This window comes from Gadus macrocephalus, chromosome 21, assembly GCF_031168955.1.
Source record: "Gadus macrocephalus chromosome 21, ASM3116895v1".
Taxonomy (NCBI): domain Eukaryota; kingdom Metazoa; phylum Chordata; class Actinopteri; order Gadiformes; family Gadidae; genus Gadus; species Gadus macrocephalus.
In genome coordinates, this window is record NC_082402.1 from 2,766,823 (window position 1) to 2,790,364 (window position 23,542).

General features: G+C 44.5%; 1 protein-coding gene, 2 long non-coding RNA genes and 2 other non-coding genes across 14 annotated transcripts in view; all 5 read left to right on the forward strand.

The window, feature by feature from the left end:
- The first annotated feature begins 6,339 nt into the window (after nucleotides 1-6,339).
- On the forward strand, nucleotides 6,340-6,530 carry LOC132450459 (U2 spliceosomal RNA). The gene has a single exon (XR_009523844.1). It is a non-coding gene; the product is annotated as a U2 spliceosomal RNA (small nuclear RNA).
- Nucleotides 6,531-11,046: 4,516 nt separating this feature from the next.
- Nucleotides 11,047-23,542, forward strand: part of LOC132450083 (E3 ubiquitin-protein ligase TRIM39-like) — a 28,456-nt gene continuing 15,960 nt past the window's right edge. The window contains exons 1-3 of one of the 3 annotated variants that reach the window (XR_009523786.1): nucleotides 11,047-11,148; nucleotides 11,247-13,777; nucleotides 13,896-14,391. Coding sequence is in view for 1 of the 3 variants with exons in the window: in XM_060042056.1 (XP_059898039.1) it covers nucleotides 11,249-12,871 (1,623 nt within the window). In the remaining 2 variants the exon portion in view is untranslated. Of the gene's footprint in view, nucleotides 11,149-11,246; nucleotides 14,393-23,542 lie in introns of those variants that run through there. The other 2 variants (XM_060042056.1, XM_060042055.1) reach the window with 2 other exon arrangements.
- LOC132450167 (uncharacterized) lies at nucleotides 14,555-17,357 on the forward strand. 2 transcript variants are annotated; one of them, XR_009523809.1, is made up of 3 exons: nucleotides 14,555-14,705; nucleotides 16,629-16,675; nucleotides 17,070-17,357. It is a non-coding gene; the product is annotated as an uncharacterized LOC132450167 (long non-coding RNA). The 2 variants fall into 2 exon arrangements; XR_009523808.1 differs by lacking the exon at nucleotides 14,555-14,705 and adding an exon at nucleotides 16,429-16,541.
- On the forward strand, nucleotides 15,674-15,864 carry LOC132450460 (U2 spliceosomal RNA). Its single transcript, XR_009523845.1, has one exon. It is a non-coding gene; the product is annotated as a U2 spliceosomal RNA (small nuclear RNA).
- Nucleotides 17,409-23,523, forward strand: LOC132449940 (uncharacterized). Of its 7 annotated transcripts, none has more exons than XR_009523707.1 (8): nucleotides 17,409-21,155; nucleotides 21,365-21,465; nucleotides 21,801-22,017; nucleotides 22,147-22,227; nucleotides 22,325-22,403; nucleotides 22,477-22,599; nucleotides 22,715-22,802; nucleotides 23,014-23,523. It is a non-coding gene; the product is annotated as an uncharacterized LOC132449940 (long non-coding RNA). The 7 variants fall into 7 exon arrangements; XR_009523706.1 differs by having other exon boundaries at nucleotides 17,409-21,142; XR_009523710.1 differs by having other exon boundaries at nucleotides 17,409-21,142; nucleotides 23,060-23,523.

Consider the following 23,542-nt stretch of genomic DNA (forward strand, 5'->3'; position numbering starts at 1 on the left):
CACGACTCGACACGGTAGCAGCACGGGTCCTTTTCCACCGCAAATAGTACCTCCTGGACGTGGGCGGGGTCGGCTGCGCGAAGGGCCGTGACGTATTTCTGTACGCGACGCAAACGACACCTACGCAACCCACACATGGACAGAACCCACATAACAACAATGGAGGACATCGATGCGATGGTATTCGTGTTCGTATTATTAGCTGGCATGTTGAAGAAGTCGAAGAAGTGGAATATGTTGGCTGCGGCGCTTGCTATGGCTGTTACCAGCTATGGTTGCCATGTCGCTCTCGTGACTTCGTCACACTCTCTGGCCAATCAGTGGCCGGCCGTCTGCCGACGTCACCTATTAGCATCGGCTCAGCTCGCTTGAACCTAGAGCGAGGCGGGTACTAGAAAAAGCAGCCACTTCAGGTACCAGATACATGTTTTCGCGGTGGAAACGCAAAAAATGCGAGCTGAGTCGAGTCGAGTCGTGTCGAGCTGGTACCATGCAGTGGAAAAGCGGCACTCGTGAACAACAGAGGCATGTTCTGGCTCAAATGATACATGGCGCTATTTTAGATGGCATCGCATCGATGATGGAAAAAGCAATTGCGGCACTGACAGAAAGATGTCGACGTAGGCTACCATGGCATGTCGGAACTGCAACATTCTTACCACACCAGTAGGCTATACACAGCACAAACATGCAAACGTTTGCAGACGATTATAATTGAATATGATGATGATGTAGATTGTGGAAATATTTTTTTTCATCGATGGTGCATGAATGAACCCCGTAGTTAAAATAATAATAATAACTATAATAAACTTGAGCAAAGTACACTATATCCCATCCTTCCAAAACAAAATCTCGTATTAGGGTAAATTATAACATTGGTTAATTATTTGGGAAAGAACAGCTGATACAGCGGTAAGAAGTCGTTGCTCATACTACTACAACGATGGATCTGCCAACACAGTACAGCAAACACATATTTTCTTGACACAGACATCGTGTACAAGCCCATAACTTTTAGGTTTGATGAGTATTTGATCCTGAGGAAAAATAGTTTTACCGCGAGTGAGTGTTTAAAATAATGAATGAATGCGGTTTGATGCTTGGCGCGCGCTTGTGTGCACCCATCTGTTTAAAGACACGCATGGCCTGCAACAACTATCTAGTAACGATACAGTCCATGGCAATGTACATTAGCGGGGTACACATGCATATTATGAACGCAAATCGATAGCGATAATGTATACAATACCGGTAAGAACAATGTGTGTTAATGTCTTGCCAATTATCATTAAATGGACCCACAGTTGCGGCCACAGGACCGCATGTAATAGCCTATATTATGTGTTAAGTTCTCTTTGCCAACAATTTACATGACGACTCAGTGTTTCTGAAGTTGTAGAAGAAACGCTATTCCATGTGTGAATTACGCCATACTATTTGGCCATAGACTGAGCATTTGAAGTTTGAAATTCATGTGGTCCTGCATCTGTCTCAGCGGAGACTGAAAACCCTGTCAAAATATAAACTCGTCAAGTTCAAATTGCGCTGGCTCTTAAATTGGCATGGGAGATGGAACTCCCATTCGTTTGTTTCACGTTACGCCCAAAACACACCTAAATGTTTCAGACCAACCCATTTTATATTTGCGTTGGGCACGAGAGTCCTTTCATCCGCCGGTATAATAGCAACACCGCCAGAGTTCCGGCCACAAAGCTACTAGCGTCCCGCGCTTCTCACTTGCGTTTCAGACCGCTAAAATGGGGCCAGTGTTTCTTGTATTTTTTGTTTTTCTCATATTTAATGCGATGCTTCATATTTAACAATACATTGCAAAAATAATAAAATATGTATCGGTTCAAACGTTAGTTCACTTCATTATTTTGTGTTGTTTCATAATCCTTATTGTTTGTGATGGTGTTCTCTTTATGTGATGAGGTCAGACACCCCCAGCGGACCCGGGACTCTGTGGTCTTTGGCACCGACCAGTGGGGAAGGATCTGGCTGCGTTTCCGTGGTTACCTGGAAGGGAGTCAAACACACAGGTGTCAAGTGTGACCTCACCTCTCCCTCTGTCCATCTGCCTCGCCCTTTCCCGCTCTCCTGCTCTCCTCCTCCTCCTCTCTCTCTCTCTCTCTCTCTCTCTCTCTCTCTCTCTCTCTCTCTCTCTCTCTCTCTCTCTCTCTCTCTCTCTCTCTCTCTCTCTCTCTCTCTCTCTCTCTCTCTCTCTCTCACAGAGACTTGACCCAATGTGGGAGGCGATGACCTCACTACTTTCTAGGGACACAATAGCTTTTGATGCCAGGTGGCAGAGAGGTGTGTGTGTGCGTGTGCGTGCGTGTGTGCGTGTGTTAAGTGGATAAGTGACGGGGGGTCCGGCGCCGCAGCCTTAGTCACTGCGCGCCCCTCCCCACCCCCCCACCCCCACCCCCCACCCCCACCCCCACCCCCCACCTGTAACTGCTCTGTTGGGGTTCAGAGGGGCAATGTGGGCTGGTGAGTACTGCACCGAGGATCGTTCTCTCTCTCTCTCTCTCTCTCTCTCTCTCTCTCTCTCTCTCTTTCCCTCTCTGTTTCCCTCTCTCTCTCTCTCTCTCTCTCTCTCTCTCTCTCTCTCTCTCTCTCTCTCTCTCTTCTCTTTCCCCTCTCTCTCTCTCTCTCTTTCCCTCTCTCTTTCTCTCTCTCTCTCTCTCTCTCTCTCTCTCTCTCTCTCTCTCTCTCTCTCTCTCTCTCTCTCTCTCTGTGTTTCTCTCTTGGTACTGTCACACACACACACACACACACACACACACACACACACACACACACACACACACACACACACACACAGCTTATTGTGTTTCGGGTGTTGAGGCCGGTTTTGGGTGAGTTTGGTTTCTAACCAAACCGGGCATCTTCTAACCAGAGTAACTCTACAGATAACCTAACCCTAACCCTAAACTCATACAGATAACCTAACCCTGACCCTTACCCTAACCCTAGCACAACATAGATCCATGCCTGTCCTAACACTTAACAAAGAGGTGTCCGACCTTATTAACTTTGCACACGTAGTCAACATCACAACCAAACCTCCAGCCTGACCGTGTGACGATGCCCTCACTCCTCCTGGTCGGTAACGTGTTGTCGAGTACGGTTTTGACACGGCCCCGGAGGAGAAGCAAGCCTGCCCCCTGCAGGCAATAAGGAGTATCGCACAGAGACGCAACTCGCGATCAGAGTTACTAGGCCTACTACGAAGCTCATTTAGGATTAGATTAGTCGAGCCAGGTTTTCCGCTTTAGGTTCAACGCGCACTCACGTGAAATGGGCGTTTATCGCGTCATTTTACTCACCCTTATGCTAAATTAATCGAGCGAGAGCGGTGTATTTCACCCAAGACGTGCAGTGTATTATCATGAATTCCTACGAGGAATTCAAAGTCCAAATCACAGCCAAGGGGAACACAGGTTGCCCATGGCGTGCTGGCAAAAAATAGCCGACCGTGTTAATTCGTAAGTGAAAAGATTCTACATATTGTCTAAAAAATATAATGTATCATCATGCCTTTTACCCCCATATGTGGTGCCAGCACGCTCCTACGAACATGGGGCCAAGTCAAAAATAAATATTGGCTAAAAATATTATTCAATGTGGTAAATTGTAAGCACCCATTTGAATAATTTCAGGTGAATCTAGCCTATGCTTTGCAATGGCCTAGGCTCCAACCTTAAATCTCATGTTGATTACCTGTAGCAAATAAAAAGAAAACCCAAATTAATACGACTAGGAGGGGGACCGCTCAACCGCCCTTCACCACTTCGGAAGCCCTCGCCAATAACGAAGGTCGGCCGATGATGGTAGTGGAAGGGGAGGCGTCCTCTGACCTCACTGCCTCGACATCCAAGGCGTTTGTAATGAGTATGTATTCATGCATTGGCAATGGACATAAATAATTGTCGTGCTCATCAAATGTGAAATGATTGAGTGTAAATTAATTGTGTCATTTTTAGTTGAAGGTACAAACATTATTTTGGAGGAGCCGCCAACGATCAATCTCCAATCATAGGCCTATATAACTATCGAAGCAAAGTGTCACGTATTCTTCTGAATGTAAAATTTTTGGAAAGAATGTCCCATAATAGGTTTTCCCCCTGATTCTTGCAGGAGACTCTGTCGGCCTGTGACTCCAGGGCGACTACGGAGGTGATTTTTCTTAACAATTCTCACAGCTATAATATGAATTTGTAGAATAAAAAATGCCTAGGCCTAATTGTGTCACTGACATAGAGGGTAAGTAAGGAATGATGGAGAACACGGCACTTGACTATCCAGGTTAATGTACGTTGAACGTGGGGCCACCTTTGAACTTGAAACACAGACACACTGCGCAACAGTAAGTGCACGGCTTCTTTGAGTAACATTGCCGACATAAGGTACAACAAGGACGATCAAATAACGAATACCCTCTGATGAGAATCTGTATCTCTCATAAAGAATAACGTCAGACAATGCCAAGGGATCGGTTCTGTCCCGAAAAACCCTCGGTCTCCGGAGAGACGCCTGTACGATAAGTGCGCCGAGGTCCACGGGAACACCCATGAATGGTGACGCCATTGTCAGAGGAGGGGCTAGGAGCTGCACACGCCGATTTAAGTAGCCGATCTCCGCTGAAAACCTGCTCCCGACCAGGTTTGGTTGCGAGCATAAGTCACCATGGTGATACAGCGACGCTTAAAGGAGCATTTCACGTGGAGGCATGAATATGTATTGAAATTGGGATTTAACATAACTAACATGAATACCTTGTGCGTGTGTATGTATTGCACCTATCTGTTCTGTTTAATGTTCGTTTCATATGAAAACACATGGTTATAATTACATAAATACAACAGGGTGGGGATTTCAACATGCAGCCTTTCTTGATGTATATTTGCAAAGGGAAATATTGTAGGCCTACCTATTTTAGAACATTCTACTTTTCTTAGAACTTAACAATTATTCATAAGTATGTACTGTCATATCTACATCTCTGACGTTTATAACAAACCAAGCCGTTTGAAAATCGGTTGAAAATTGAGCAAGTTATGGTTATTTAAAAAGTACATGAATCACTACCAACACGATGTTATGGGTGAGCAGCTTACTGTGGTAAGATGGCCGCCAGTGGTGACGTTCGACTCCATTGGTCAGCACCGCGGACGAGGCATCTATATATCCTATGAGAATCCTCCCTTACACTTCCTATTTTCTTCTACGCAAAAATCGTCACATTGCGTAATCTTAAACAGGAAGTGTTGGAGATCGATACAGATCTTTCCAGTCTCTCTAGAAAATAAGGTAATGATGCACGACCATTTAAAAATATGAGTGGGTTTCTAACGATACAAAGCTTAATGGAAATGGGTGAAGTTTCCCTTTAAAGAGATCGACTTTCGTGGTTCAGCTAACCCAGGCTTTGAGCACAGCATACCCGCTAACTCTCTAATCGAGGTTCGTAGTACAGGGCCCAGTCCTCAATAGCTTCTTCTACACGGAGTGGTGAACAGGTTTATCTGGGTTAGAGTCTGTCGTTGTGGTTTTACCACTCCGCCCATTGCCAATGTAATCTAAACTTGTCTCTGTATGGAGATTCTTCATGAACCACATCCAGAGTGAAACCCGGTTTACCCTGTCTCTCCGATTCATACCTACCCCGAAACGATACCACATAATATCAAAATTATGCTTCAACAGTGTAGAACATTGATTTCAGATGTTTGTGTTCAGTTCATGCATTTTATTTGCTATTGGTTCATTGTTTGCATGGTTGAGGAAATTAAAACATAGCACACGGCATACCCTGAATTTAGCCTGGGATCTTTGATGCGCAAATACTTCTTAGTGAAGTTGCGCCGACCCATTAGTGACCACTAGATAGCGTCAGAGAGGCGGCCTCCTCGCATGTTTAGTGATCTAGGAATGATACAAAAAGAGTTAATTTCTCATGGATCTACCTTTTAGCAAACTAACACAATTTATAATGACATCAAATCATAGTGATCGTGCTCAGTGGGGATTCAATGTATGTATACGTATATGTATATATAATAGTTCACAATAAACGCGTTTGGCTTCCTCGGACACCATGATTGGCTTAGGGCTGCTGACGTCATCAGTGCCATTCATGCATTGCCTTGAATCACGGACCCTTATACTCGTTATTTTTTTGCGTTGAACGTAGTTTGATAACACGCTATATGTTGACACATAGTGGTACTTCTGTAGGCTTCTTGTATTTAAAGGAAGTTTTCCCCGTAAAACCGCTAATGAGAGTGACACTTCTGGGAATGGGTCCTCTAAGTCGAACATGTTGTAGGCATCGCTTCTCGGCCTTTTGGCTAAGATCAAGTGTAGTATCTGTTCTTATCAGTTTAATATCTGATACGTCCCCTACCCGGGGACCATATATTAAATTGATTTTTGGAACTGGGAGATGGAAAAGGGGCTTGCTCCGTCCACTCCACGCATCGACCTGGTATTGCAGTACCTCCAGGAACGGTGCACCCCCTCTCACTGTTAATATGAATGAGTGCATTAAGGAGCTCACACCAAGCCGTAGAGACGATTGTAGTGCTCGTTTAATTATCTTTTCTGACTAAATAAGTATTGTAGTTCGGACAGTGCTGCTGTCTTTTTCATTGAAACTGATTAAACGTTGTCGAAAAAGGTTACGACTCTTACGAGGAGACATAATTTAATACATGTTATGCCGTATTTAGTTTTAGACCATATGATGTTCAAGCTAACATAACGTCAGTGCGTCATTCGACCACAGATTTGTAGCGCTAATAGCCTACCAGTATGGAACCACTTCTTCTGCGCATAAGAGTTGTCAACACAACACCAAATACAGTTTTATTGGTTTGAAATCAGTCAGACCCTGCGCACTGCGGAAAGGACAGGTGCTTGGCAAATTAGAACCCCTAGGCGTGGTTTATTTACCATTACGCCCATTACCAATATAATCGGAACGTTGGCCTGTAACTGTATTCGAGAGAAGCTTATTGAACCAGCTCCAGAGTGCAAGCCTGTTTACCGTGTCTCTGAATAAACCACATGTGGGTTTCCAATTAATGAGGACTAAGCTTGACGATTCCCCTCCTGCATTTCCTTTTAAAACAAATCCAGCGGCCACTCTGTAAAGTTAAACTATTTTCATCCAATAATTTCAACATTATCCAAAATTAATACTGTGCGAAAGAGGTCAGGCCCGTCTCTCTACCACGCGAGAGGATATCAAAAGGCAATTAAAGGTGTGCAATGTTACCAGGAAGCATCCATCATAGTCACCTATTCCCGAATTAAAATGTAGAAATAATCCGATTTTATGCATTTTAAATTATTCACGAATGAACTGTAAATCCTCCTTTCAAATTCTTCAAAATAAATGAAGCGTGTTAATTACTATTGCTTTATTCGAGAGAAGCTTCATGAACCAGCTGTTTAACTTGTGTCTCTGATTAATGTAGGTTTTCCAATTAATGAGGACTTAGCTTGACGTTAAGATTCCCCTCTTGCATATCATTTTAAAACAAATCCACAGGGCCACTCAGTAAAGTTCAACTATTTACTTTCACCCAATAATTTCAACATTATCCAAAATTAATACTGCGTGAAAGAGATCAAAAACGAATCCCTGACTATCGGCAACATAATTCCCGTCACTGTGCACTGTTACCAGGAAGCATCCATCATGCTCGAATTAAAATGTAGAAATAATCCGATTTTATGCATTTTAAATTATCCACGAATGAACTGTAAGTAGGCCTACTCCTTTCAAATTCTTCAAAATAAATGAACCGTGTTAATTACTATTGCTTTAAAAATTAAATTAAATGATTGCATGCTAATTAGTAAATGATTTGTTTGTGATCAATAAACTGTGTTTAGATTCAAATTACGTTTCATCAGAGTGCATAACCTTATTGATTTCAGATGTTTCTGGGTTCAGTTCTTGCATCTTATTTGCTATTGGTTCATTGTTTGCATGGTTGGGGACATCTCGAATTAAAGCATAGCACGCCTTGCCCTGGATTTAGCCGTTGTTCTCTGAGACGCAAATAGTAAATAAACGACTCTTATTGAAGTTGCCGACTCACTAGTGACCACTAGATGGCGGAAGAGTGGCGGCTTCCTCCAATGATACAAAAGAAAGTTAATTTCTCATGGATAATAATAATAATAATAATAATACATTTCATTTAGAGGCGCCTTTCAAGACACCCAAGGTCACCTTACAAAGCATATAGTCATCATACATTTTTTAAAAAACAAGACATTGTGGAAAAAAAAAAAAATAAAAAAAAAAAATAAACATAAGCAATAAGAAATAAATAAAACAAAAACAAGACAAAACAAAACAAAACAAAACAATCAAAACAGTGATCAGTTAGACGTTGTGTGCGAGTTTGAACAGGTGAGTTTTGAGTTGTGACTTGAAGGTTGTAATGGTGTCTGACTGTTTTATGTGTGGGGGGAGGGAGTTCCAGAGCCTGGGTGCTGAACAGCTGAATGACCGGGCACCCATTGTAGTGAGTCGTGATGTGGGGATACATAGTAGTCCAGCAGAGGTTGAGCGGAGGGAGTGTATTCTTGGAGGAGGTCGCAGAGATAACTGGGGGCTAGGTTGTGGAGAGCTTTGTAGGTGAGGAGTAGGGTTTTGTATTGGATGCGGTAGTGTACTGGGAGCCAGTGAAGTTGGATGAGGACAGGGGTGATGTGGTCAGATGATTTGGTGCGGGTGATGATCCGGGCGGCTGAGTTCTGAATGATCTGCAGTCTGTTGATGAGTTTGGTGGGGAGTCCGGTGAGGAGGGCGTTGCAGTAGTCTATGCGTGATGTGACAAATGAGTGAACTAGGATTTCAGTGCTGGATTGGGTCAGTGATGGGCGGAGTCTGGCGATGTTGCGGAGGTGGAAGAATGCAGTCCGGGTGATGTTGTGAATATGGGGTGCGAATGAGAGGGTGTTGTCCAGGATGACGCCGAGGCTCTTGACTTTGGAGGAGAAGGGTACTGGGAATCCATCGATAATTATGAGTGGAGCTGGGGTGTGTTGTGATTTAGTGAGGGTGGATTTGGATCCGATGAGCAGGGCCTCGGTCTTGTTTCCATTGAGTTTCAGGAAGTTCCTGCTCAACCAGCTCCGGATCTCTTCCAGGCACGTGATGAGGGAGGTGGGGGGGATGGCAGCGGTGGGTTTGGTGGAGATGTAGACCTGTGTGTCGTCAGCGTAGCAGTGAAAATGGACCCCATGGTGACGGAGGAGTGTGCCCAGCGGGAGGAGGTAAGTGGTGAAGAGGAGTGGACCCAAGACTGACCCCTGGGGGACACCCAGTGAGACACCTGAACACCCAGACTTGTGGTTGCTTAGTTGAACAAATTGTTGACGGCCGGTGAGGTAGGATGTAAACCAGGAGAGTGCAGCACCAGTGATCCCAATACCAGCTAGGCGGTCAAGGAGCAGAGGGTGGGAGATGGTGTCGAATGCTGCGCTGAGATCGAGGAGGATGAGAATGGTGAGTAATCCAGAGTCGGCTGCAAGGAGGAGGTCGTTGGTGATTTTGACTAGGGCTGTTTCAGTGCTGTGTTTTGGACGGAAGCCAGATTGGAACGGTTCATGGAGATTGTTAATGTCGAGGTGGGACTGTAGTTGTGCGGCAACCACCCTTTCAAGTGTTTTGGAGATGAAAGGGAGATTGGAGATGGGCCGGTAATGGTTAAGGTCAGTTGGGTCAGCACCAGGTTTTTTCAGGATGGGAGTGATGGCAGCCAGCTTGAGAGTGGGGGGTACAGTACCAGTAGTGAGGGAGGAGTTAATTATGTTGGTGATCATGGGGGAGATGGACGGAAGACATGCTTTGACAAGGGAGGTGGGAAGAGGATCGAGCTGACAGGTGGTGGTTTTGGCTTTGCGGATGAGTTCTGAAACGGTCTGTTCTGTTACTAGGGTGAAGTCAGAGAGGCTGATGAGAGGTTGGCCAGAGGTGATCATCCAGGGTGGGTCATCAGAGGGGGTGCGAGATGAGGCCAGTTGTTGGTGAATAGACTAAAACTAAAACCATGCATAAGAGCATCAAATCATTGTGATCATGCTCAGTGGGGATTCAATGTATATAATATATCTATAATAGTTCGTCATTTTTCTGGTTGAATATGGATTGATAACACGCTATATGTTTTTAACACATAGGCCTAGTTGTTTTTGTAAGATAAAGTGTAGGATCTGTTTTTATCAGTACAATATTTGATTCGTACCCTACCCGAGGACATCTCTCTACTCTCTACAAATGTCAAACAGGGAGGGTTGGACATATAAGGGTGGTTGGGCGGTCTACAGCCGCAACCAATCATGAAAAAGATCCATATTTAAAACTCTTGAAAATCATCAGAGAGACACCTGGGCAGTGAATATGTTGAGGCAGTGAATAAGGCGGAATCTGAATTAGCATTTAATTGTTTCTTTGTATAATGACTTAATTATCATTAATATCATGTATTTCGATTCCCCCATACAGTTATTAAGGACTTCAATACAACTAGTGAAGGAATATTTGTATCAGGGGGGGTTCAATGAATTTGTGAATAAAGTTCTTCACTTGCAGAGCGCGAGGGAACGCGTCCCCACGTGTCGCTGAGTCGCTGCTCCTCGCGATCCCCGCCATACCGTTATAAACAATGCAGTATAAATTGTGAATTCTCGAGGTCAACCTATTTTTAATTCAGCCCAATTAACTGCTGCATGGAGGCAACAAAAATAGTGTTTGTTGTCTCCGACTGAAGGTGAACTCGTCGGTCTGGTTCGTCTGTTCTATACCGGGATCTGTTTCCTGTCTTTTAATGGTAGAAAATATTTTAATGCTGCAAAGAGGAGAACACACTGCGAATACGAGGTAGCCTAGAGAGTTCATGAATGTGCCCACGTTCAGGTTGAGACGTCAGGGAACTGTGTCTGTGGGGGCGGAGCCAGGGGTTGGTAGAGGAGCCAGGGGGTAGGGGCGGAGAGGAGAGGATGGCTTGTTCGGGAAACGAAACCAAAACCAACCGACGTGGAAGCAGTTCTCACTTTCAGGAGAAAAATAAAACGCAATTTGGAACCAATTGTCTGACAGACAGAAACCACAACAAGGTGAGTAAAGCAGCACAAGATAAGGGATTGATGGAATTAGAAATATAAAACTGCTCAATACATAAAACTGCTCAATACAAAAAATTGTCTATGTCTAGGAATGGCCTCTGCTAACACTTCGTGGTCTGAGGAGGACTTCTCATGTTCCATCTGTCTGGATGTGTTCAGCAGCCCGGTTACCACACCGTGTGGACACAACTTCTGCAGAACCTGTATTACAAAGTTCTGGGATGAACAAGTCAAGTACAAATGTCCTGTTTGCAACCAGATTTTCGACACAAAACCTGACCCACGGGTCAATACCCTCTTATCACAGCTGGCTGCTCAGTTTAGAACAACCGTACGAGTTAAAGAGCAGCCTTGTGTTAAACCAGCAGAAGTTCCCTGTGACTTCTATAATGGGACCCAGCAGAAGGCTGTGAAGTCCTGCCTAGAGTGTTTTATGTCTTTCTGCCAAACCCACCTGGAGCCACATCAGAGAGTCGCAGTCCTGAAGAAACATCGGCTGGTCGAGCCTATGGACCGTCTGGAAGACAGGATGTGTAAGAAACACAACCGACTTCTGGAGCTCTTCTGCCCGACTGAACAGGTGTGTGTGTGTCAGTTCTGCACAGAGACAGACCACAAGTCCCATCCTGTTGTACCTCTGAAGGAGGAATATGAAGTGAAGACGGCCCAGCTGGGGAAGATAGAGGCTGAAGTTCCGCAGATGATCCAGGAGAGAAAACAAAAGATTAAGGAGATCAAAGACAGAGTAGAACTGAGTAACAAAGATGCAGACAGAGAGATAGCTGATGGTGGGCAGGTCTTCACTGCTCTGATAGGCTGTGTTGAAAAGTGCCGGGATGAATTCAACCAAACGGTTCAAGAGAAACTGAAATCCATAGTGAAACAAGCTGAAGACCTCATCAAAGAGCTGGAGCAGGAAATAGAAGATCTGACCAATAGATGCTCAGAGGTGAAGCAGCTCTCACACACTAAAGACCACCTCCACTTCCTCCAGACCTTCAGATCCCTGAAGGATCCTCCACCCACCTGGACGACAGTGGGGGTCCGTCCTCCGTCATACGTAGGGACCTTGAGGAGATCCCTGGAGCAGCTGGAGGAGACACTGAACATGGAGATGAAGAACCTGCATGATGATGCTGAACTGAAGAGGGTCCAGCAGTATGAAGTAGATGTGACTCTGGATCCTTATACAGCTGCTTCCAGTCTCATCCTGTCTGAGGATGGGAAACAAGTACATTGTGGAGGTGTGAGGAAGGTACTCCCAGACAACCCTAAGAGATTTACCAGATATATATTTGTCCTCACCAGGCAGAGCTTCTCCTCAGGGAGATTTTACTTTGAGGTCCAGGTTAAAGACAAGACTGCATGGTGGTTAGGAGTGGTCAGAGAGTCCATCGATAGAATAGGTGGGAGTATGTGGACCCCTGAGATGGGTTACTGGACTCTTCACTACAACAAGGATGGGTTGGTGTTTAAAGATAACCCTCCTGTCCGTCTCCCTCTGAGAGCTGAGCTCCAGAAGGTGGGGGTGCTTGTTGATTATGATGAGGGTGTGGTCTCCTTCTATGATGTGGAAGCCAGGGTTCATATCTACTCTGCTACTGGCTGCACCTTCAGTGAGCCTCTCTATCCATTCCTCTGCCCAGGCCGCCATGGTTATAGAGGTAACAACTCTGCCCCCCTGATCATCTCACCTGTCAATCAAACAGACTAGGACCTTTGTTTGATAATAAAACAAAGAAACAACCAAAACAACTAATGTTGTTTACTGAATTAGAATCTCTACTATGTGAGATCTGAGAGAAATGCTTTACTGTCGTACTGCTGATATTTAACAAGGTTCTTTAAGAACATAATCACAGTTGTTGAATTCAACCCATTATGAATGGTTAAATTACACATTATATTTTGTCTGTTTTGTTTCCAGATCTTTATACACATTTAACGCTATAAAATTGTTAACTGTTGCAGTTATATAGAATATAAGAGGACTAACATGTTAAGAGGATTTATTTGTACGAAATAATAATTGTCGTTTTTTAACATTGCTATCTGTTTTAACTTCTGAACAGTGAATGACAAAAAAACACAATGTCCTTACACGTTCATTGAATTTTTTTTAATGTGCAGGCCTAAATACGTTATCTTAAATAGATACATTCCAGTCTAATAGTGTTCAGTAGAATCACTGTCTCAGGGTAATACAAAAAATAAATGTGTTTGTTGCCTCAAACCTTTATTTCGATAATTTCGAGATTGATTGAACGTTTCATATCAGTAAAGAATTTTAAAAGTTGGTAGTTGATGAACCAGTAAAACTTAATCTCCAACATACAATCCTTCATGTATTAAACACTTAAAGAAGGTCAAAGTGACTACATGTAAAGATTCCCCCATGTGTGTGAGTACCGTGACTTTTTCTTGTCTTGTCACCTCTCCTCTCTTCCTCCTCTCTCTTCTCCTCCTCTCTCTTCTCCTCCTAGCTCCTCTCTCTTACCTCTGCTCTCCCCTCATCTTGGATTGTGTTCATTATTGTCTTTCATTACGCATGTTCACATGTCAAAAGTCACCCCATTTAGATGAATCTAGAATAGATGTTGCACAACTGAACTCCCACTGGGTGAGTTCGGCTGTAGTGAATCACTATGGTGACGGTGACGCTCCCGCTCGTGCGGACATAGACGCGTGCGGAGTCCTCCTCCCATAAACACGCCCACTGACTGCCTGGACGGCGCGAGGAGAGGGAGAGAGACCCCGAAGCTGTTGGCCCGAGAGCCGTGGACCTCGATACCTATGAGCGGCCAGCAGCATGGGAATGAACAACTCCATCACACGTCTGAATATGTGTGTCAACTTCTCCCTGATGGTCTGAATAAGTCACAAACTGTCGTTAGTCGCCTTTCAGAAATAAATTCGCAAAGAGAGTCAATGATACGTGCACAACTGTTAATGATCTCTAATGTTTGATACTATTATTTTAGTCATTCTGTTTATTGTGTACTTGTTGTATTTGTTGTTAAAGCATAATGGTAATAAACAACTGTCAAACCAACTGAATGTTCTCGTGTGTTCAGCCGACTAACTATCCCCGTGCTCGTGTATTGATTACGTTTTAAGATTTGCATTCTAGCCTTTAGTATACTTGCTGTCTTCAGACTAGTTTGGTACAGATAGTGTTGCTGTGAAGATGTGAATGGCATCTTCACTGTGTTAAACCATATTTTAAAACATGCACATGTTCCTGTCCAACACATTCTCACGCTCGGAGTGAGAATGTGTTGTCCTGTCGGCTGTTAGCCCCGTAATAGTCTACAGCTGTGGCACATAGGTAGGTTAATTGAGCCACACCCATTCTGGTGCTCCTTAAGAGGGCCAGAGTACTAGACTGGACGGAGGCTTGAGTTGTGCAAACATGTATCGACTGTTGTGCTATTGTTTGTTTTAAGTAAGAATATGTTTTTCAATAACATCATTGTGCATCAAGGAAACTCTTTTTCACGTTTGCCATTTTAAATTGATACCGGTGAGACACGTGATCGAAAGAAGATGTGAGTAAATTAATTTATATGCTTTATTTAGACAATATGATATTCAAGCTCATGTAAATACCTTATTGGACTACATATTTGTAGTGCTAACACCAGTCCTCAATAGCTTCGGCTACACGGAGTGGTGAACAGGTTTAGCCTATCTGGGTTAATCTGTCGTCGTGGTTTTACCACTCCGCCCATTACCAATGTAATCTGAATTTTTCTCTGTATGGAGATTCTTCATGAACCTCATCCATAGTGCAACCCGGTTATGAATAAACCACGTTTTGAACCGTTAACACTCCGATTCATGTCCTACCCCGAAACAACGATACCATCAAAATTATGTTTCAACAGCGAACCTTATTGATTTCAGATGTATGTGTTCAGTTCATGCATTTTATTTGCTATTGGGTGAGTGTTTGCATGGTTGAGGAAATCTGGAATTAAAACATAGCACACGGCATACCCTGAATTTAGCATTGGTTCTTTGATGCGCTAATAGTAAAAAAACTTTAGTGAAGTTCTGCCGACCTAATAGTGACCACTAGAGAGCGGTAGAGTGGCGGTTTCCTCACATTTTTTGTGACCTAGCAATGATGCAAAGGAAGAGTTAATTTCTCATGTATCTAACTTTTACCAAACTAACACCATGTATGATGGCATCAAATCATAGTGATCGTGCTCAGTGGGGATTCACTGTATTATACATAATAGTTCACAATAAACGCGTTTGGCTTCCTCAGACATACTGATTGGCTTAGAGCTGCTGACGTCATCAGTGCCGTTCATGCATTGCCTTGAATCACGGACCCTTATACTCGTTATTTTTTGCGTTGAACGTAGTTTGATAACACGCTATATGTTGTTGACGCATAGTGGTACTTCTGTAGACTTCTTGTATTGAAAGGAAGTTTTCCCCGTAAAACCGCTGATGAGAGTGACATTTCTGGGAATGGGTTCTCTAGGTAGAACATTTTGTAGGTATCGCTTCTCGGCCTTTTGGCTAAGATCAAGTGTAGTATCTGTTCTTATCAGTTTAATATCTGATACGTCCCCTACCCGGGGACCATATATTAAATTGATTTTTGGAACTGGGAGATGGAAAAGGGGCTTGCTCCGTCCACTCCACGCATCGACCTGGTATTGCAGTACCTCCAGGAACGGTGCACCCCCTCTTACTGTTAATATGAATGAGTGCATTTCGGAACTCGCACCAAGCCCTCAACACGATTGTTAGTCCTCGTTTATTTATTTAATCGTTTTTGACTAACGAATTGTTGTGGTTTGGGATAGTGTTGCCATGTCTTTTTCATTGAAACTGGTTAAACGTTATCGAAAAAAGTTACGAGGCGATATTTAATTGATTCTATGCGTTATTTAGACCATATGATGTTCAAGCTAACATAACATCAGTGAGTCATTCGACCACAGATTTGTAGCGCTAATACCAATCCGGAACCACTTCTAAATGAATCAATTCCACAATGCAAGAAGAACGAGCACGCACGCGCACGCACACGCGCGCACACGCGTGTGTGGTGAATTGAATGAAGACTTTCTTCATTCTGAAGTATGACTCTAAATCAGTCAAATCAGACTCATCCCTTTAAATGAGGGAGGTCATTAAATATCAAACACAGAGCTGAAATAGACTCTTACTGTTAAGAAGGCGACCAGAGGGCGCCAAACCTGCATTGAGTTTTACTAAACTAGCTCACCTGCCGCAGCTCGCGCGCCGAGTGTATTTCTTAATTGGTAAATTGGTTGCATCTGGTGCGTTTCACCTAAGAGGGAACCGGACAGTAAATTGGTGTTCTCCACTGTTTGGCAGTGTAGCGTCTCCCAAACGCAGTATGTTGTGTTACCAGAAACCAGAACGTGTGTAGTGTTCTGTTGAGTTCTGTTGTGACGTATTTGTCATTTCTTCCTGTTTCACAGGTTAAAGACTTTTTGAAGTAAAGAGGAGCATCTCATCTGGACCTGATGTGAGTAGAAATGTGTAGCAAAGCACAGCTGCGTTGACTTGTATGTTGAATATAAACACTGACAATGAGTGAAGGAAATCTGGGATTCTGGTGGTTAAACTCATTTGAAATTTAAATAATGATTCTACCTGAAACTAACATTTTGGAGACTATACATTCAAACTTGTCAAAGTAAAAAGTAAATCACTCTTGACCAATGACAGTCAAATAATTAGCTACTTATATTAAAAAGCTGGATTAGTTAATTATCTTAAACATTGTTTAAAAGTTGGATGATTCCGAAAGCCCTGAATTTGTATTGTCATTCATTCATCTGATTTAATGGAGATGGTAGATGTTGAACTGTGTTCGAAATTTGGGGACAATAATGAGTAAACTGTTCATTCCTTGAAAGGTCTATCATGGATATTTAACTGCAGTTCTGTGAGTATCCCAACTTCACCATGAAGATGAACTGCGAACTGTAAGTCAATAGTTTCTCATTACTCTTGGGCACATTGCTGTATTTTGGCTTCCTGGTGAGTTAACCCGTTAGCTGAAGGTTGATCCGAGTAGTAAGGATGTTTTATTGGTTCATGGGCTACTTAGGCGTTTGGTTTTTGTTGGTTTTAATGGTTTGTTAAAACGGTTAAAGGTTCTAAGTTATTGTTGTAAGCTGGAGTAATGGGTTGGGTTCTGATGTCTTCAGTCTTCTTTTCTTTTCTTCTTTCCTTCTTTCTCGTGAGCCCTGCATCATCATCACATGAGTGTTTCTTTACTGATGAGTGTGTGGTCTGAGTGAGCAGAGGTACATACTGGGATACAGAGCTGTCTGAAGTCTACAGGTCTGTAGACACGCCCCCTCAGGGGAAACCGAGTGTTTGAGAAACTGTCATGACGTTGGTTACATGGACTAGAATGTTCTTCAAGATGGAGACAGGGATTCAGAAGGAGAAACACCAGGGGGAGATGAGGGGGCTCCTCATCTCAACGACTAAAACACAACTTCAGTCTGACACCGAGAACCATGGAACACATTCAGCAGTCTCCTCCAGGCATCTTGACTCCTCAGGAACAGTTTCATTTCCAAGAAGGTCTTATTTGGGGCCATTCCAAGATGGATCCTGATCCTCAAGAGCCACCCCCCTCCACTGGGTGGTCTTCTGAACAGATGACCTCCTTCCTCAGGCAGTCTAAAGCTGCACCGTTCTGCATCTGTGAAGGCCCCTCATTCAGGAAACCACCGGACTACAAACGCATGACTTCAGAGACGTTGAATCAACCTTGGACACATTTTGGATATGCCAAGCATGATCCATCACCAATGAGGGACGCCACTGAAGAATATTGTACATAATTTATGTCTCTGGAGACAATGATTGTTCTGTTCTGGGTGTCCTGGCAGGAGTACCGGGGTTGGATGATGGAATGTTATTTGGCAGGATGTTTTTACCCTCCATGAGTGTTGGGCCTTTTATGGCTCAGTGGTGTGTTGGTTTGACATGAGATGGATGACTTTTTAGCATCGCTAGGGTTCTATGTGTGTGTCCGTCCCCCCCCCCCCCCCCCTAACTCACACCCTGCAGGGGGTTCTACGTGTGTATGGTTCCATCTGGCAGGGGGTTCTACATATGTTTGGTGCCATCTGGCATGGGGTTCTACTTGTGTTTGGTTCTAGCTGGCATGGGGTTCTACTTGTGTTTGGTTCCATCTGGCATGGGGTTCTACTTGTGTTTGGTTCTATCTGGCATGGGGTTCTACTTGTGTTTGGTTCTATCTGGCATGGGGTTCTACTTGTGTTTGGTTCTATCTGGCATGGGGTTCTACTTATATCTCTTGTATTTCCACAACGAGACAGTGGGGGTTATCTGAGCCATGGTTGAGAAGGAATTGGGGGAAAGGAAATTTGGCTTTGACTCGCTGAAGTACATGAACTGCGACATGCCGCCGGTTGCCGCGAGGCACCGTCGCCCGGCAGCGGACAGCAGGCAGCGAGCGGTTCTACGTGCGTATCCTGGGTTCTACGTGCGTGTGTCCTGCTTGCTTTGACAGTGATAATGTTCATACGGGGGTCTGTGTGGTTGGCTTGGGGTATTGGAAAGGTCAACTAAATCATACCTGATGGACGGCCACATGTTTACCTGAGGCCTCCAGTAGACATGAAGAGCCCGGAGCAACACTACGAGGGATATCCATCACACTGGGAAGGAAGGAGTGTCCAAATCAAGTGTCAAAGGATGCAAGCGGCGTGTTCAGATCAGTCACTTCAAACTAGGACTACACCAATGAGCATCAATGGAGGATGGACACCAAAAGGATCAATGGAGGATGGACACCTAAAAGCATTCCACAAGGAGAGTCTGCAGTTGGAAAGGGACCTCAATGGATTTTCAAGATGTCCTTCACACATGTAGTGAGGCGGATCTTCCTACCTGGCTGGATTGATGGAGAGCCCTGTGGATCTTGTCTTGCTCTCAGTTGCACGTCTTCTCAGGCTGAACAGTATTTGTTTCATACAGCACTAGCTGAACGATTGGTTCCCTTAAATCAGAACCAATCTGGGAACTCCAACTAGTGCGCTCTTCAAACTGAAGTTGTGGTCTTCAGTTGAGGAGGTAAGGAAACCTTCACTGGGGCTTCAAGGTGTAAAGTGGAGAATGTTTCAAAGTGTTCCATGGTACTCTGATGAAGACTGTTGTTGTGTTCCACTGGCTGAGGGGAAGAACCCTCACATCTTCCTCTTGGCCTTTCTCCTCTGAGAATCCTGGCTCCATCTTGAAGGATAGTCCAGCTCATGTAACTGATGTCACGACAGATTCTCAAACACTTGGTTTCTCCTGAGGTGCGTGTCTATAGAACTGAAGACTTCAGACTGCACTGTATCCCAGCATGCATCTCTGCTCACTCAGACCAAACCCTCATAAGTAGGATGCAACACTCTAGCGATGGAGATGTAGAGTTTTATAAGTAATGAGGGAGCAGAAAAAGGTGGTTAGAACACCATGGCATGTCAAGTCTAACTCTTTAAACCATGAAGATGGTTGGATAGTTCAGGAATTGGGCTTCATTTTATTATGGGCAGTCCTTTAACTCAGATGCCCACTTCTCACTGGAGCTGTACATGTGTTGGCTGGCTGGCATGATTTGCTGTTGGTGATGAGGCAGTCAGGGTGAAGTTGCAGGGTTATGGTAAGCTCTCGGTGAGCTCAACGTTTAGATATGCTCTGTATGGCTTGTACCCTGAATAATCTAGATAATTGTTCTGTTTATTGTATAATGTAGACACGGTTTTGCATTGGATAATTCCATTGTTTTTAGGCAAGGATTTGAGGTTTAAATTCGTGGACGTGCATGGTAGTTCGGTTCTTCATACGCTTTTGAGTGGTATAACTTGTACACACTGGGTGCATAATAATGTAAAAGTACACTGAATAGTAGTTATGACCAACAGCATCAAACGGATCGCATCAAGGTAAGTCTGTTGGCTGTGTTTTAATGAAGACCATCGCTGGACTTCAGGATCATCCTCCGTTCAGCTCAAGGTGAGGCGCTGGTTATGTTTTTCTTTGGTTGGTTCCGGCTGGAATGTTCGGATTCCAGTCGGACTGTTTGTGCTTCCCGCCGTGGAAGGTTCTGAGTGTGGTCACTTGATTTAGTCTCGATGGTTAGAAATCGTTGTAGTCTTGACAACCATAAGAACCCACCCGGCAGTTAGTTGGACGCGAGTCCCCTGAGGGAATCTGGCGGAACGTTCTGGATTGTATTTGCGTAACATAGAGCCGTTGCCAACGGTAACTATTTTCGGTTTCCATTGGGAATTGTTCCCCCTTATCTTCAACAACTTTAAGTTTGGTATTAAATACATACTGACACGTACATCTTACAATATGTTGATAATATCCGATGGTTGCGCCGTACTTTTAACCACGTTGACGGGACTCTCGCTGCGTACAAAAGAGCGTTCTACTTGCGGGCCCATTTCTGACAATCAGTGAAGGCTGAAAATAATTTCAAGAAGGAAGACAATTTGGCATTTCTTCAAGGGAACCCAGCACCTGAATATGGCTGAGTATATTTGATTTCATATCGATAATGCCAGTGTTCTTTGGTACTTCAGCTTTTGTACGTTATAAATATCTGGTGGCATTAATTGCCACAGAAGTTAAACCCTACCAAATTGAATGACGTTAAACAACGACTTTGGTGCTGAGTTACCAACTGGATAATATCAAAGCTAAAATAATGCCGTCTTTCCTACATGTTACAGTAGAAGAAACTCGAGAACTGTACAAGGTTAAAAAGGTAACATGTAGTTTGTCCCAAGGTGTCTGCCTCCTCACCCAGAGCCAGACCTCCACCTCCTCACCCAGAGCCAGACCTCCACCTCCTCACCCAGAGCCAGACCTCCACCTCCTCACCCAGAGCCAGACCTCCACCTCCTCACCCAGAGCCAGACCTCCACCTCCTGTCAGAAGTCCTCCAGAACAGGTCAGTGCTCTGTGTGAGTAGTCTTCTCGGCTCAGTTTCAATGCATGGGCTGAACCACTTCTTTAAACGTGTGGACTGCTCTGTCTTCATTCTCAATACGGGATGCTCATGTCTTTTCTAGCCTTGAGTTGTACAATAATAGTTAAATTAATTTTGTAACTCGGTTTCGGATGAGTCAAATAAGTTTGTTGGCCAAATGCTAATATAAACCTGCTGCTGTAGCTGAAAGGCGAGGCGGAGAGGCTGGTAACCGGAGGCTTGTGGTGCCAGGATGGACCGGAGACTGAGGCTGGAGACAGGGGCCTGCAGCACCGGACCAGAGGGTAACCGTCACCAAGCTCATCTGAAACACTAAATTCCTCTGTAGTTTAGGTCTGGTTTTGATCCTCTTATGACTTTAAATCTGTGCCAATCTGTGATTTGAGTTAATTCACATGGGGGTTACATAGGAGTTATATGAGCCATTATTCTTACTAGTGCTGCTACGACCGTAGTGGATGAATTGCTGAACGAGTCGATCTTTAGACGTTGTCTAATTCAAGTGTTTAAATATGTTTAAATTCGTCTTCCATTTTACAAGTGAACCTCAGATGCAGGAGGTGGGGTGTGTTCCGTCCCCAGGTGATTTACTGGTGAGACCAACTTTGTTTGTAACCAGACCAGGAATCCATGGCTGATGGAGGAGCCGTGCTGAAGGCCCTGCCTGGTGGAGGAGCTGATGGAGACCCTGCCTTGGGGAGGAGCTGATGGAGGCCCTGCCTGCTGGAGGAGCTGATGGAGGAGCTGTGCTGAAGGCCCTGCCTGGTGGAGGAGCTGATGGAGGCCCTGCCTGGGGGAGGATGCCTGTCATGGGGTAGATGGAGCCTGACTCTGAAGTGATCATCTCACTCACTGCCACTTCTCGTAGAATACTGCTACCACAAACTACCGGCGTTTGGTGTATTAACAGACTACTACATCTGTTTTACCACATGTTGAAGCAGGACTTTCACTGTTTGTTCCAGACCAGGACTCTGTCTGAGCAGAGCTGATGGTGGAGCTGAGACGCTGGAGGACGACTAGGAATCGACCAACAAGGATTCCTCGTAAGTTTGTATTTACTTAACATGGTTGACTTAAAGGGCAAAATACAGCGGTTACTTTGACATGCGTTAACAAACTACCGCTGTGTTTTCCTACTAGAACGTGTTTCTGGAGCGGAGGCGAGCTGGTAGGGGAGCCGTGAATCTGGAGGATGACCATCACTCTACCAACAAGGATTGTAAGTTTGCATTAACCTAACAAAGTGGAAATAAACGACTCACAAATAAGACAAACTACATGTTTGGTACCAGACGTTGGGGCCAGACTTGCGCTGTTTGTTCCAGACCAGGCCTCTGAGGAGAGCTGATGGAGGAGCCAAGACTCTGGAGGACGACATCACTCTACCAACAAGGATCCTTGTAAGTTTGCATAAAGTAAACGGAGTGGACTTGTTGTAACGAGGATTAGTTTGTCCAGTACAAGTTAAGGCAAACTACTGTGGTTGGTTAACAGACAAAATACAGCTGCTACTTTGTTACTTGTAACCAGACCAGGAATCTGGAGGACTGACGGAGAAGCTGTACATCTGGAAGGCAACTCCTGAGGACAACCAGGACTCTACCATCAAGGATTCCTCGTAAGTTTGCATTATCTGGACATAGTGGACTGGGTTGGGGGTTCAACTCTCAGACCAATGGTGCCGGGTTCAAGTCCTCTGGATACAGTGATGCGTCCTTGAGCAAGGAGCCCTAAAGCCTGCCTGCTCCTTAATGACGTCTCTTTGGTTCAGATAATGTTGCATCTTTTAAATATTGAACCTAATCCATGTCCTTGTTTGGTCCGGGCAGACACACCTGAGCTGAACCTCACCTGATCCTGTTTTGTCGGGCGTAGACACACCTGAGCTGAACCCCACCTGATCCTGACAGTCTGCAGGTTCCGTCTCCTCAGTTCATCTGAGCCTCGTCCTCCAGAAGACCTGCTGAGCTCAGCGGTCTGAGGCTGATGGATCAATGACCTCCAGTGGGAGTGATCTTCTTGACCCCACATGTACCCGTGTGCTTCCACACGCCTTTCCCTCACGTCCGTCACTAACCTCACTACTTCACTACTCCTTCCCCTTCTTCTTCCTTCTCCATGGTTCAAACCTTTACTCTGAAGGAGTATCTTCTTGAACCTTTACACTGAAGGAGTGTCTTCCTGCCCTCAGAGGGTTTAGCGTTGGGGTTGAGAGTCAGGGTTTAGAGTCAGGGACAGAGCTGGTCAGGGAGGACTGGTTTTAAACAAACCTCTTCACTTGCTTTCTGAATAGCGACATTTTGAAATGTTTCATTTGGGAAAATGTTTTCCTCTGCTTTCCTGTATAAAACTTCTGTC